Source organism: Hyla sarda, chromosome 1, assembly GCF_029499605.1.
Source record: "Hyla sarda isolate aHylSar1 chromosome 1, aHylSar1.hap1, whole genome shotgun sequence".
In the NCBI taxonomy this organism is placed as follows: Eukaryota; Metazoa; Chordata; class Amphibia; order Anura; family Hylidae; genus Hyla; species Hyla sarda.
This window is the reverse complement of record NC_079189.1, coordinates 179,524,733-179,540,737: the sequence shown is the minus strand read 5'-3', so window position 1 is coordinate 179,540,737 and position 16,005 is coordinate 179,524,733. Positions and strand designations below refer to the sequence as shown.

General features: G+C 41.3%; 1 protein-coding gene across 1 annotated transcript in view; it reads left to right on the top strand.

Annotated features, from left to right (window-relative positions):
• The first annotated feature begins 724 nt into the window (after positions 1-724).
• ENPEP (glutamyl aminopeptidase) overlaps positions 725-16,005 on the top strand; it is a 73,402-nt gene continuing 58,121 nt past the window's right edge. The window contains exon 1 of the mRNA XM_056564554.1: positions 725-1,438. Coding sequence (XP_056420529.1) covers positions 750-1,438 — 689 coding nt within the window. The 5' untranslated portion in view covers positions 725-749. The remainder of the gene's footprint in view (positions 1,439-16,005) is intronic.

The window sequence follows — 16,005 nt, the reverse complement described above, 5'->3', positions numbered from 1 at the left end:
CCCTTTAAATACATCTCATAAATATTCCTTACAAGTAAGACAAATTCATTGTATTGTATCTGAGCACTCTGGGACCATAATAAAAACAAAAAACAGTCATTCTTAATAACAATTCTCATTATTGTATGATATCATAGCATCAGTTCGGCATCTCTTCGTTCATCACTTGTCCAGGAGACAGTTCTTTGCACTGGAAATAAACGATGAAGGTTCCTATTGAATCACTGCAAGCAGATATATTTCGATAAGATGAAGAATTGATACAAAAAAAAATGGTATATCGATGCAAAGAATAACCTTACTTCGTTGAAACTGTAATATTATTTTATAGATTCCTCCTACAGTCTGATGTTTTAGGTTGAAAATTCTGTCGTTAACCAAGAATAATAATAAAATAAAACATTCAAGATGGTGAGGAAGAAGGTTACACAATATAAACTCAAGGCATAAAACTAATGGCTTTATTCCAGCATTAACAACTTGTAATTGCAGCGGTATGGGCAGAGTTCACTGACAAGGTCTACTTAGGGCTTCAGTTTAGGGATGCTCTCTGTGCAATATCTTACCATCATCTATTACCGAATAACACAGAGTTATTTTCAGCTACTCTGCCCTGTGAGAGGCTGGGAGGGAGTGAGGAGAAGGAGGAGGAGGAAGGGGGAGCTGATAGAAGTATGCTTCATGTAGTGAAGAGTCTCACATCAGCCTGGGCTCAGCAGCTGGGAGCATAGGAGTAGGAACAGCTCACTATGGGATCCAATATAGAAAATATGGACATGTATGAGAAGGGGGGTTCTAAGAAGTACTGCATCAGAGGAAAGCATGTAGTTGGTATTATAGCTGCGGTGGTGGTGGTGGGACTGGCTGTGGGGCTAGGAGTTGGACTTACTTATCCAGAGCCTTGTAAAAGCACCAATGGAGATGTTACCCAGCCACCTAGACCCAGCTCTACTGGACCATCTGGACCCAGCTCTACTGTACCACCTTTACCACCATCAGACTCTGAAGTCTGCCCTCCTGAGATTAATGAAGATGGGGACTGGAAAGAGTTCAGACTCCCAAGTTACATTTATCCTCTGCACTATGAATTGGAGATCCAGCCTGAGATGGATAAAGATACATACAATGGTACCGTGACTATCCACCTGAAGCTGACTCGCTCAGGTATCAGGCATTTGTGGCTACACATCAGGGAGACCAAGATCATAGGAAAGCCCAGGCTGGTAGATAAAAATAACCAGGAAATTCCCATTAATCATTGCTTTGAATATAAACGCCATGAGTATGTGGTGTTTGAAGCCAACCAAGAACTCCAGACCAATGCCGCAGATAATTCAGAGAGCGATACCTACCGTCTAACACTGCAATTTGCAGGACAGTTGAATGGCACCCTGGTGGGCTTCTACAGGACCACCTACCAAGAAAATGGAGTGACCAAGTAATGTATTTATGATCTATTGTAAAATATACATATATGCTATATGTACAATGTAAAATTACAAAAATTTTACAATCCAGCCTTTAGAAGAGTATCATATATATATATATATATATATATATATATATATATATATATATAACATCAGTGATTATTATGGTTGATGCATAGCTCTGCAGAGATTGCTCAGGACTTTTAAACATACTGTTAACTGTTGGGTTTGATGTTGGGATAGGAGGACGATATATGAAGACAGGATATGAGGATGAGATATGAGGTCAAGGTATGAGGATGGGATTTGAGGATGAGATATGAGAACAAGATTGTCGTTGCCGCTTTTCCTCTTCCTCAAAGGTCAGGTAGGAGGACCAGGCAACGGCAGGTACTTAGCTAGTTGCAAATCTAAAAGAGAGTTTTGGGTGTGGAATGAGAGGGGGGGGGGGTAGGGTTGTTCCGCATGCATGGTCTCCAAAATTTCACAAAATTGAATTGATGACATCTTGTCTTCATGATTTGTAAACTATGCTATGCAATCACGAAGTCCCTCACAACAGTCATCATATAGAGCATTTCCAGGAGGAGTTATGTGTGCAGTGGCCCCGGGGGTAATAGTACCTGTATGTTTTATTAGAAGCCAGCAGTGAAGGCATGTAAAAGCCATTAATGCCCTTGATGATCATAACTAGTAATACATTGTATACTCTGTTTGAAACTACTTTTTCCCCTGTAATTGTGTTCCAGTTATAGTAAAATACCTCTGTATAATTTCCTTTATTTCTGCAGTTCTGACATGTAGAGTAAAGGGGAAAAAAATATAGTGGTTAAGGAGTTGCCCTATTATGGAATATGGAAAGGGTTGTCTAAAACATATATAAGATATTATACTTTTATCATTGATATTTATATTTTGCTCTTTATCAGGCATTTGTTTATATCAGTGGGGGATGAGATGTTTGAAACAAGTGCTAAATAAGTAAACTAGTGTATATGGGCACTATTCTGGCCTGGTGCTCATTAAACTGTGGAACGAGCAAAGAATTTCTCACCATCTCTGCTAAAACCTGGTTATATTTTTGTCAAGTGTCCAGGGCAATTTTCACTACAGCTGGCACACGTATCTAGCACGCTGTCACAAACTAAATGTTACTTAAGAAGAAAATCATGTCCAAGACACTTTAGCGTGCTCTATTTTCAGTGAATTTGTCAATAAAAATTCACTGGAAATAATGGAGTTGCAGTTTCACAATGTCAAATACTTTATCTTGATTCTGAATTTTCAAGCGTTTGATGCCATTTAGCTCAGATTACTATGTATTTATTATTTAAACATTACATTTTCAAATAGTTCTATACATACATATGATGTAAGTTCCATGCTTTGCATTTTTAATTGAAACTCTACCTTTTGTTTAGATGTTTATCACTGTAGAGTAAGCTTTGGATAGCATAGTCGAGGGCTTAGTTTTATGCCATGGTTTTTCCTACTTTTTTACCCATTCGAAACAATGGACCTCATTTACTAAGACACAAAAATCGTACAAAATCTACTTGGAAAAGCCTTAGCAAATGAGGTCCAATGCTTCTAAACTGTCGAGAAGGTAGCTATTTATCATTGCCCGGATGACAGGGTTTAACTTTAGTGTTGGTATCCTTGCTTAAAGGGATCAATGATCATCCAATGATAGGTAACTTTTATTGAGAAAAATAGGTATAATTTCAAACATTCTTGAATACGTTTGACAATTCCTTTACTTTAGTTTGGTCTAAAAGTTTTTAAATAGCAGTCCTTAATGCCTACAAATCCTTTCATCCACCTATGCAAATTGTTGGATGAAACTGGTGACATATAGGAGCCCAGGTAGAAATAGTCACTGGTTTACATGACATGTGCAGCTCTTTAGTTAATCAACAAGCAGTAGCATTGTTACATGCGGTACAGAAGTAGAACCTTAGCTCGGGTGCCTAAGGGTGCACAAAGGCCCCTCTGCCATGTAAGAGAACACCAGTATTATAAATGTAAAAAGTGAAGGCTCTGATGCAGGTCCCGAAGCTTTAAGCTGCAACAACTCTGTCAACAAGTACAGGTGCCCATACACCTTAGACTTTAAGGGGTATTCCAGGAAAAAACTTTTTTTTTAATATCAACTGGCTCCAGAAAGTTAAACAGATTTGTCAATTACTTTTATTAAAAAATCTTAATCCTTTCCATAATTATCAGCTGCTGAAGTTGAGTTGTTGTTTTCTGTCTGGCAACAGTGCTCTCTGCTGACATCTCTGCTTGTCTCGGGAACTGCAAAGAGTAGAAGAGGTTTCCCATGGGGATTTGCTTCTAAACTGGGCAGTTCCCGAAACACGTGACACCCCCCCCCCATGTGACCTACAGGGTGACCTATGGGACCCCTCCTGAGTCTCCCCCATATAAGCCCTGGGGGGAGCTTCCTCACTCTCTTTCTCTATTTAGTGCTGAGTTGTAGAGGTCAAGTCTGGAGAGAGTGTCTGGTGTCCTCAAGAGTCCTAAAGTCTACCACGCAGCCACGGATCCACAAGTCCACTAACCCCCAGGTCCAAATCAAAGCCTGGTAAGCTACAAATTCTTGCATGCAGTAATTTTTCCGCCACGATGTCCCATCACTGTATAATGCCTGTAATGAATTACGGGCATATACGGGTGCAAACAGGCAGTTACAAAACCCCATAGGCTGCAATCAATTTAGTCACGGCCGTCAGGGGTTTTGTAACGGCCGGGTTTCGCAGCTGTAGTGACGGAACTTCTGACGGAGGTTCCTAAACTGAGAAATTCATAGTGTGAAAGCAGCCTAAGCCATTCTCCCTGCAGCTACAAGTATGGCAATGTCCAAACCCCTGATCCTCCCTGCTTTGAGCTGCTTCTGAAATGATGCATAAAGAGCAGGACCTTGCCTCTCAACCAATCACTGGCCTCATCTCAACCAGTGACAGGCTTAGCTGGCAGAGCAGGCTAGAAGCAGTGGTGGCTTGGACGTCACCTGACCTGGAGCTGCGGGGGACCAGGTAGGTAAGTAATGTTTATTTTTTATTTTGTATATTATATTTTTAAATCCCTTAATATCCTTTTAATTGCCTTCCTTATTCAATGGTCCTAGATTGTGTCTAAGACAAGGAAATTAGATTTGGAGCCTCCATTACTTAGCACAGAATGAAGCCGGAATGTATTAGGTGAAGCTACTTATAGACTATAGCATCTATTTGCTCGGGAATATAAATACAATTTCAATCAATGTCTATAATTTCTAGAATGTCGATCAGTTCCTTCAATTGTTAGCTGTGATTCCTAGGAATTTTATTGGGAATTGAAATCTGCAATATATAATACCCTTAAAACTAGACATCTTGAATATATAAAACTCACAGTATTATAAAATATTAAACCATATACTCCAGTGGAAAAGAAGTTAAAAACACATGCTTTCAAATCAACTGGTGCTGGAAAGTTAAACAGATTTTTAAATTACTTCTAGTTAAATATCTTCATCCTTCCAATGCTTATCAGCTGCTGTATGCTCCATAAGAAGTTGTGTAGTTCTTTCCAGTCTGAAGTATCCTTTGTTATAATTTCCGGAAGGTGAAATGGTATTGATAGTAGCTAGGGATGAGCGAATCAATGAATGAATTGCTTCATTAAACTCCATTTAGTGTGGTCCAGGCTCCAGGGCATCTAAAATGGCGGATCCACATGTGAGGACATGGGGCAAAGAACTCTGGGAAGGCAGGTATGCGGGATGACCCTGAATTACATGCAGCATGTAGCCCATCAGCAGCCAGCCAGCCCTGTGATGTCACAGCCCTATATAATTGGTAGCCATCTTGTGGCCAGCCATTCCAGCGTTGTATTTTAGAGAGAATGTTTTTTTGCAGACAGAGATTGAGCAGTGTGTGTGTTGCACAGAAAAACAGCTTCACAGCAGCAATTTACCACAAGCCCAAATCACTGCAGAAAAGCACTGACAGAGAAGGGAGAGAGAGAGAAAGTACACTCTTGGGTGTACTACACAGCGACTCTGTACTGCTGCAGTGTGGTGTACAGCAACTCTAAAGCTTATAGGGGCCAGTTAGGCTGAGCACTAAAAGCCATTGTCACCTGCTATTAGTGAATAATAATACTGTAATGGGCTGTACTACACAGCAACTCTGTGCTGCAGCACTATAAGTACTACAACTCTAAACTAACAGTGGCCAGTAAGGCTGAGCATGAAAAGCCCTAGTCAAATGATTTCAGTGCCTAATACAGGTTGTATAGCAGAGCATGTTGTCCACTCATAAGTGTATAAGTGTGTACATAGATAGTGTACTTTTTTTTCCCTGTCAAACTAATTTAGGCCTACTTACTGTGAAAGGCCAGCCAAAGCTACACACTTGTTTTTGTAGCCTTATACAGTTTGTAGCAGAGCGTATAATCCTCCTCTCATAAGTGGAAACTGTACGTACACCTACATGGTGTCCTTTATATTTTTCCAGTTAAAATAATTTGGGCCTAGTTACTGTGAAAGGCCAGCCAAATCTACACACTTATTTTTGTAGCCTTATACAGTTTGTAGCAGAGCGTATAGTTCTCCTCTAATAAGTGTAAACTGTGCGCACACCTACGTGGTGTATGATTTTGTTCCTGTTAAAGTCATAAGGGCCTAGTTACCCTGAAAGGCTAGCCAAAACTGCACATCTGCTTTTGTAGCCAAATACAGTTTTAAGCTTAGTGGAGCATATTGTCCTCCTCTCATAAGTGTAACATATATGCACTCAGCTGGTGTATAAGTATCTCAGGCAGAGAAGGGACAGGACATGCACATAGGAGTGGCAGAGGTCGAAGCAGAGTAGGGGCGTGTGGCAGCAGAAGTCGCAGCGAGAGGGCTGAGCTGCTGTTGTCAGCTAGCAGTCGTGTCTCGACCAGCAACCCAGCAGCCATGATTGATTGGTTCACTCGGTCATCCACTTTAACCTAAGTGACATCCGACACCCCCAGTCAACAGTCGGTGGATTACTCAGACTCAACCCTCAGTTGGCACGGTCCTCATGCTGCTGCTGCCACCTCCAGGCTCTGTCATTGTGCCGACATATGGTCTCCTCATGCTGATGCTGCTACCTCCAGGCTCTGTCATTATTTCACTATAGGGTCTCCTCATGCTGATGCTGCCACCTCCATGCTCTGTCATTGTGCCTCCATATGGTCTCCTCATGCTGATGCTGCCACCTCCAGCATCTGTCATTGTGCCGCCATATGGTCTCTTCATGCTGATGCTGCCACCTCCAGGCTCTCTCATTGTACTGTCAAACATAGATACTGCCAAACATAATTAAGGTGCTGCTCCCCAGTTACAGAAATGCCTCCGCATCAGACTACATGTAAGTATTGAGGATATGCATTAGCTAAAACTTGACTTTTCTTAGGATAAAATATATAGGCCAAATTTTTTTTTTTATCTAACAAAAGGAAAGGTGTGCAAAAAACACCATGTGCCACCTACACCACCAAGTATTGATGCGATGCAAAGACCTCTAAAAGGTGGAATGGAACAAAGTATGGTCCATTGTAAAAGGTGTGGGGTAAAAACTTCCCCTGTAAGGCCCTACTCTCACACTATTAATTCCCTTCTTTGTAAGTGTTACTCGCCCTAAAAAGGGTGGCCCCACACAGGAACCTCTCCCTATTTCCAACTAAAAACCCTGGGAAATGGCAGTGTTTTTAGGTGTAAATAGGGAGATGTTCCTGTGTAGTGCCGCCCTTTTTAGGGCGAGTAACACTTGCCAAGAAGGGAATTAATAGGGGGCAAGAGTAGGGCCTTACAGGGGAAGTTTTTACCCCTACCTGTTACAATGGACCAAAAGTTGTTCCCTTCCACCTTTGAGAGGTCTTTGCATCGCATCAATACTTGGTGGTGTAGGTGGCACATGGTGTTTTTTTGCACACATTTCCTTTTGTTAGATTAAAAAAAAATTGGGGTCCATATATTTTATCCTTAAAAGTTACATTTTACGTAATGCATATCCTCAATACTTACTTGTGCACACCAACACTTTGACAAAAGAGACCGTTTTCTTCTGCCTACCTGCCTCAGCTTCTATTCTGATCCTGCCACTCGTCTGATGCCACACATCTGATGCCAAGTACTCCTTCTTTAACCCACTTTTATCACTGGGTACTGGTATTAACACACACCACCCTACTCTGTCACCGGGTCACTTTCAGGATGACCACCTCCAGGTGCTGATGCCACCTCCAGGCTGTGTCACTGTGCTGCCATATGGTCTCCTCATACTGCTGCCACATCCAGGCTCTATCATAGTGCCGTCATATGGTCCCGTCTTGCTGCTGCCACCTCTAGGCTCTGTCATTGTGCTATCCTTGCTATATTGATCTTGTACAGTAGTTTGACAGTATTTTTTCAAAGTAACACTTCGGGCACCCGGGACACTCAGTCATAAGCATGGGGGGGGGGTTTAAAGGCAGGGGCTGGGACAGGCAGTAGCTGCCCATGCGGCGGACCGCCAACTCAATTTTAAGATACAAGTACAAGTTTTTTCACTGCTGCAACTCATAGCAGTATGAGCCCACTTATCCAATGGCGCAGAAGCTGAATGTACTCCTGTCCAAGATGTTGATACTGCAGTCCCTCCCTTTTCAAGTGGATACTCAGAGCATGGGGGTGTGCTGAGAGGCAAGGACTGGGACAGGCGGTAGCTCGCCTCGCAGAGGACCACCAGCTCGATGCTCACCAGAATGGGTCCTCAAAAAAGGTTTTTAATTTTTTTTTATAAATTTAAATTAAATTAAATTAAAATTTTATAAAAAAATCTCTTTAATCTTTCAATTGTGTCTCCTGACCCTGCTGCCACATCCAGACGCTCTGCGGCAGTGATTCCAATAGTGATGCCTGTAATCTGCATGTCATACTGAATAACAGTATTATTTCACTAACACAGCACACTCCCTATGCGTGTTACAATAAGCCCTATTTAGGCTCTCTGTAGCCCAGAAATAGCCATTTTTAATAGTGATCGGCCGAATCGAATTTTCCAAAAATTTGTTCATCTCTAATATTAGCCTACTGTATATAGCAGAACGTAGTTTGAAAGGACCACGGGTTTTTCCGTTTTTGTACTTTCATTTTTTCCTCCTCACCTTTTAAAAATCATAACCCTTTCAATTTTGCACCTAAAAATCCATATGAGGGTTTTTTTTGCGACACCAATTCTACTTTGCAGTGACATCAGTCATTTTACCCAAAAATCGGTGAAACAGGAAAAGAAAACATTTTGTAACTTTTGGGGGCTTCCGTTTCTACGCAGTACATTTTCGGTAAAATTGATACCTTATCTTTATTCTGAAGGTCCATACGATTAAAATGATACCCTACTTATATAGGATTGATTTTGTCGTACTTCTGGAAAAAATCATAACTACATGCAGGAAAATTTATACATTTAAAACTGTCATCTTCTGACCCCTATAACTTTTTTATTTTACCGCGTACGGTTTTAGGGCTCATTTTTTGTGCCGTGATCTGAAGTTTTTAGCAGTACCATTTTTGTATTGATCGGACTTTTTGATCGCTTTTTATTCATTTTTTCATGATATAAAAAGTGACCGAAAATAAATTATTTTGGACTTTTTTTTGTGGGAAAAGGGGGGTGATTTTGACTTTTATTAGGGAAAGGGTTAAATCACATTTATCAACTTTTTTTACACTTTTTTTGCTGTGTTATAGGGGGCTATAACAATGCACACACTGATCTTTCACACTGATCACTGCAAAGCCATAGCTTTTCATTGATCAGTGTAATCGGCGGTCGATTGCTCAAGCCTGCATCTCAGGCTTGGAGCAATTAATCGCCGATCGGACGCGCCGGAGGAAGGTAAGAGGACCTCCGCTCGCATCCTGGCTGATCGGGACACCGCATTTTCACTGCGGTTGTCCCGATCAGCCCCACTGAGCAGCCAGGAAGCTTTTACTTTTGTTTTAGATGCAGCGTTCAACTTTGAACGCCACATCTAAAGGTTTAATAGCGTGAGGCACCGCGATTGCTGCTGCACGCTATTAGTCCCAGGTCTATGCCGAGACCGACCCGATATGCCGGGACCGACCCGATATGACACAGGGTCACCGCGTGACCCTGCGTTATATCGCGGGAGTTGGCCAAGGACGTAAATATACGTCCTTGGTCGTTAAGGGGTTAATGTATCTCTGAAATAGGGCACCAAGGGGTCATGCAGAGACAACTCGCAGCAGGCAGCAGAGGTCGGAGCAGGCAGCAGAATAGCATGGTCAGAGACAGGCCAAATGGTCACGGTGGCCAGTTCAGGTTTGTAATCAACAGTCCAGGCCATATACTAGAGAGGCAACAAGGTGTAAAGGATCAAGTATAGATAGAGTCAGGAACACTGGTGGAGATCAAACACAGCATATTGCACACTAAAAGGAGCACCTTCACTATGGAACACAATAGAATCCATTGCTGAGGCAAGAAGAAGAGGGAGACTGCCTGATATAAGTAGAGGGCATGTAATTGGAAGGGGAAGACTAAGAAAGGGAGTACACATGCATCCTATGGGCACAGCCAGGCTCAGCAGGAGCAAGAGCAGATTATCAGCATGGATTTGAGATAATCTTTTGGTGTTGCAAACTGTGAACAGTAGTATGCCGGTGGAAGAAGACCATCGGCGTTATACTTCTGAAGACAGGGCTGGGCTAGGTCAAGCTTTGCCTTCCTTTTAGCAAGTTCAACAGTTTTGAAATGGAAAACCTTTCTCAGTCACTTAAATGGTTGTACAACCAAATAAAAGGCACAGGGTAAGATAAACATTTCACATGATAGCATGTCAAGGGACATAAGAGATCCCAACTATTCCCTATTAGTTGTGACCTAGTGGGATACTATGCTTTGAAGTCACATTCGCATTTTATGGGAAGGATGGAATTTTATATGCCTAGTCTATAAAGTATACATTCAAAAGTAGGCTAAACATAGTCACTAGTAGGCTATTCAGTCCATTAGAGTAAATAGGCATGCCGCAAGTATGCATCAATATATGTTGGCATTCCTTTCTACTAGGCTTCTGTCATATAACATTGATGTAGAGCCCTTTTTTATGTAAACAACCTTAGTTAGTTTTCATGATGTCAACCTTGCAATAAGACTATACCCTTATTCAAACAATTTTTAATGTACCTGATTTTAAGTCCACCATACACCAACAGATGATCATTCCCATATTTTTCTATGCATTTTTGGGTGGTCTTCCTAAAGAGGTGTCACTGTAGATTGTTCACAATTGATTTTGTTGTTTGTCAGCAGCTCATCTCCTTTGGCCATGTAGCATTATTATCTCATCATTCCTGCTTTCCAGAATCAATTCTGAGGAATTGTGATATACTGTATGCACTTCCTTTGCAAAATGTGTTAGGCTGGGTTCACATATATCAGGCGCCCGGCATAGTTTCTCACCACCTGGCACCGGAGGGAAACTGATGCTAGAACTGATCCAATTCATTTAAATGGGACAGTTCACAATCATCCAGTGTCTCAATTTTGATGCCGGATGGTTGGACACACCAGATGGCACCAGAAGGAGGAACACAGCTTGCAGCTTTCCTTTGTCCGGTGTCCAGAAACAATGGACACCTGATGCCATAAAACTGATGCATGTTGTCATCAGTCATAGCATCAGTTGCCCTATGCCAGATGCCGGACATATATGAACCCAGCCTAAGATGTCTCCAAACCAGGGCTTGAAGCCTAGACATTTAGACATGTGGAACTTTCTCTTTACCAACAGAAAAAGAAAAACAACTCACTTTCAAAAGACCCAAGAAAGATGGTTGTTTTAGAGAATAGAATGTGAAAAGGCAATCCAGCTCACCTCCACCACAAATCCAGCACGCGGATCCTGCACCCAGCCAGTGCACGACTTGCAGCAAGAAATCATGAGTGATCCAGTGCTCTTCAAGTGCTGGATCACTCCTGATTTAATGTTTTATAGAATGCTTTACTTTGGAAATAAATTGTGTCTATGGATTTGTCTGTGTATATGTCTATAGACAAATATGTGTATATTCGAGATGGTATACACTTGTAAAGAGAATCAGACCAAAATAAATCTATGCAGCAATACTTACTTTAAAAGAAAGTTTTCCTTTAAAGGAGTGATTCAGGAATAGAAAAACAGACCAATTTTCTTTCAAAGACCTCTCCCTGTTTGTCTCCACTTTGGGTGCGGTATTACAACTTGGATCCATTCACTTCAATGAAACTAAGCTGCAGAACCACACCTAACCTGGAGACAGACAGGGAGCAGACTTTGAAAGAAAATTGTTCTTTTTTTCAATTCCTGGACAACCCTTTCAACCTTTCCCTAAAACCAAATCATTAATTGGCTAAAGTAAATGTACATGTGTTTTCTATGGGAAAGTGAAAATAAACCACTGCCAGACTCCTCTGGCAGTGGGTCATGTCCGGTGGGAACAAAGGATCTATGATGATAAGAATGCCGGATTCCAAAAGAGTTTACTTTGTTGGATATCTGAACTTATGTCATTTTACCTGAAAGGATGGCACTAAGCCTAAATCAGTTAATCGGTTCCAGTTCCAGTTAATCGGTTGTCCTTTAATGATGGAGCACTATGGGGTCATACCTTGTAAAGCATAATCCACTTCATATGGGAATGAATACTACAGTACGGTTAATGTATATATCAAGTTCTATTTCATTGACCATATTTCCCTTGTTGTTTATTGTGGTAACCTTGGGGTATGATGAGCATTATACTGCAGGCTATTTGGGAGGAGTAGCCCTTCATCTGTTATGTCATGTGGCAGGATGGGCTAGCTAACCAGATGTTTCTTGTGAACCCAACTATTTGTTAGGGCTCGTTCACATTAACGTCAGTCCCTGTTAATTCATGCCCATTCTCAAATCCTTTCAAGTCTTTTGTAAATAAATCCCATTGATGTCAAGTCCTTTGTCACCTGTTTGCACTCGTTTCGTTCCTATTCCGTTATTTTTAACAGAGAAAAGACATTGCATGCAGTATTTTTTTCTCCATCAAAACTAACCGTTTAGAAACGGATATATGAAATTTAACATTGAAGTCTATGGCAAATGGATGAGCCTGTAATGTCATCCGTTTGCATCCGATTTTTTTACAATGCATTTTTGATCTGTTATTACTTCTGGGCATGCTCAGCAGAGGTGTGAGCAACCAGGAAGGAGGCCGAAATAATTTTAAAAAAAAACGGACAATAAAGGATACAAACGGATTAAAAAGTGATGCAACAGGATGTCACTTAATGGCATCAGTTTGCATCCGTTTGTTAGTATGGTCCGTTTAGCAGCAATGACGGGAGAATAGAGTGATGGGAGAGAACGGTCATGTGAACCTAACCTTACTATAGAGCACAGTGCAGTAATAGGATTCTGTGAAAAAACTTTAAAGAGTACCTGTCACCAAATACAACTTTTAATATATGTCCCTTGTGTAATTAGCAGACACTTTGTCATTCACTTGCTTTTAAAATTAAATATGTTTAAAATGTAATTTAAGAAAACTGCCACTAGGTGGCTCTGTTCTGTTCCCTGCCACAATTAAAGGGGTGCTGCTTTGAAAAACATTTTCTTTTAAATCAACTGGTGCCAGAAAGTTAAACAGATTTGTAAATGACTTCTACAAAAAAAATCCCAATTCTTCCAGTACTTTTAGATGATGTATACTACAGAGGAAGTTCTTTTCTTTTTGAATTTCCTTTCTGTCTTACAACATGTTCTCTGCTGACACCTCTGCCCATGTCAGGAACTGTCCAGAGCAGAAGAGGTTTGCTATGGGGATTTGCTCCTACTCTGGACAGTTCCTAAAATGGACAGAGGTGTCAGCAGAGAGCATGTGGTCAGACAGAAAGGAAGTTCAAAAAGAAAAGAACTTCCTCTCTAGTATATAGCAGCTGATAAGTAGTGAAAGGATTGGGATTTTTAAATAGAAGCAATTTACAAATCTGGGTCTCAGGGTTGTGGATATTGAATCAATTATTATTATTTATTAATAAAATATATTATGTGTTGAGTCCTGTGACTCACAGGGCCCTTGTGGGTCAGCATGGACACTATACAACTAATACTAAAAATAAAAATGGCATAAAATATATATTAAAATACATAAAAATATAAATATAACCACACACTTTTAGGATGAACTCGTTCTGAGTAGCACAATAAAGGATATGTTCTGTTATAGGTAAAATCCATTCTGAATAGAACAATAACAAGTATATTCCGTGATATAGGAAAAAATCTGTTCGGAATAGCACAATATGAGGTATATTCCGTTAAGACTTTCCTCTATTGGTAAAGTTCAATTCAATGCGCTAATTAGAGTGAGTGTCAAGTTTATAGTTCCCCGGTCTGGGGATACAGGAGAGCCTCTATAAAGGATTCCTTTTTAAATGTGCTTATGGCAATTCATGGATAGAATGATTGACAGATCAAGTAGTGCCAATATACAATATATATCAAGCTGCTGAAGAACGGACCAACGGGGGTCCTGAAATGTATACAGCTGAAACAATATATCTGCGACCACCACTATCCATATCATCGCTTACAGCACAATTTTGGAACACATCTGTCTAGTATATCGGCAATACTTGATCTGTAAATCATTCCGTCACAGCGCGCGTTACCTCAGCACGAGGACGCCGCTGGGAGCTCTAGCCGAGGAGCATAGAAGAAGCGCTGCAGTCCATCTAACCGGAGCCCACCGTTATATGCGCTGCGGATTGGGGAGATGGCCAAGTCTCCAGCAGCGCTCTGAAAAGAGAGCCGGGACAGGGACAGAGACCAACGCAACCTGTAAGGTAACATTTACCTATCTCTAATATTGGCTAAGAGATGAATTGCCACAAGCGCATTTAAAAAAGAATCCTTAATAGAGGCTCTCCAATATGCCCAGATCAGGGAACTATAAACTTGACACTTACTCTAATTAGCGCATTGAACTGAACTTTACCAATAGAGGAAAGTCTTAATGGAAGATACCTCATATTGTGCTATTCAGAACCGATTTTTTCCTATAACGAAATTGTAACGCTGAGCGCTCCGGGTCCCACATCCATCCCGGAGTGCTCACGGCGTCTGTCCTCCTGTAGCGCCCCGGTCTCTCACTCTGACCGGCAGCGCTGCTACAATGCTGCTGGCGGGGATGCGATTCGCATGGCGGCACTAGTCCGCTTGCGGGTCGCATCCCGTTCTGATTACCTGCCCCGTCCTCTGTCTCAGCCCCGGCATGCGGGGTCCCACTCTCTAGGGTGCGCACGCGCTGGATCTCTCAGATTTAAAAGGCCAGTGCACCATTAATTGGTGCCTGGCCCAATCTGTTCCAAATCAGTGCTAATCACCTCCCATCTGTTTCTTTAGTGCCAAACATATAAAAACCCACTTGCCTTTCCTGTCCTTGACGGATCTTTTTGCCTTGTGCCTAGTGAAAGCGTTTTTGTGTGTGCCATAACCTGTGTTTCCAGACCTTCTGCCGTTGCCCTTGACTACGAACCATTGCTGCCTGCCCTGACCTTCTGCTACGTCTGACCTTGCCTCTGTCTAGTCCTTCTGTACCACGCCAGTCTCAGCTGTCAGTGAGGTCGAGTCGCTATCGGGGGATACGACCTGGGAGTTACCGCCGCAGCAAGCCCATCCCGCCTTGCGGCGGGCTCTGGTGAAAACTGGTAACTTCTTAGAACCGGTCCCCCGGTACGGCCCGCGTCATCGCGTCACTGATCCAGAGGATCCCCTACCTGCTTACCAATCCAGATCGTGAAAGGAATATACTTGTTATTGTGCTATTCAGAATGGATTTTACCTTTAACGGAACATATCCTTTATTGTGCTATTCAGAACAAGTTCATCCTATAAGTGTGTGGTTGTATTTATATTTTTCTGTATTTTAACCCCTTAACCCCTTAAGGACTCAGCCCATTTTGGCCTTAAGGACTCAGACAATTAAATTTTTACGTTTTCATTTTTTCCTCCTCGCCTTCTAAAAATCATAACTCTTTTATATTTTCATCCACAGACTAGTATGAGGACTTGTTTTTTGCGCAACCAGTTGTCCTTTGTAATGACATAACTCATTATATCATAAAATGTATGGCGCAACCAAAAAACACTATTTTTGTGGGGAAATTAAAAAGAAAAACGCAATTTTGCTAATTTTGGAAGGTTTCGTTTTCACGCCGTACAATTTATGGTAAAAATGATGTGTGTTCTTTATTCTGAGGGTCAATACGATTACCCATTATTACATACTTTTCTATTCTTGTTGTGCTTAAAAAAAATCACAAACTTTTTAACCAAATTAGTACGTTTATAATCCCTTTATTTTGATGACCTCTAACTTTTTTATTTTTCCGTATAAGCGGCGGTATGGGGGCTAATTTTTTGCACCATGATCTGTACTTTTTTTATAATTTTTTTTTAATAAAATGTATTAAAAAAGTAGCACCGTACGGGATCATTAACATTTTATTTTCATAGTTCGGACATTTACGCACGC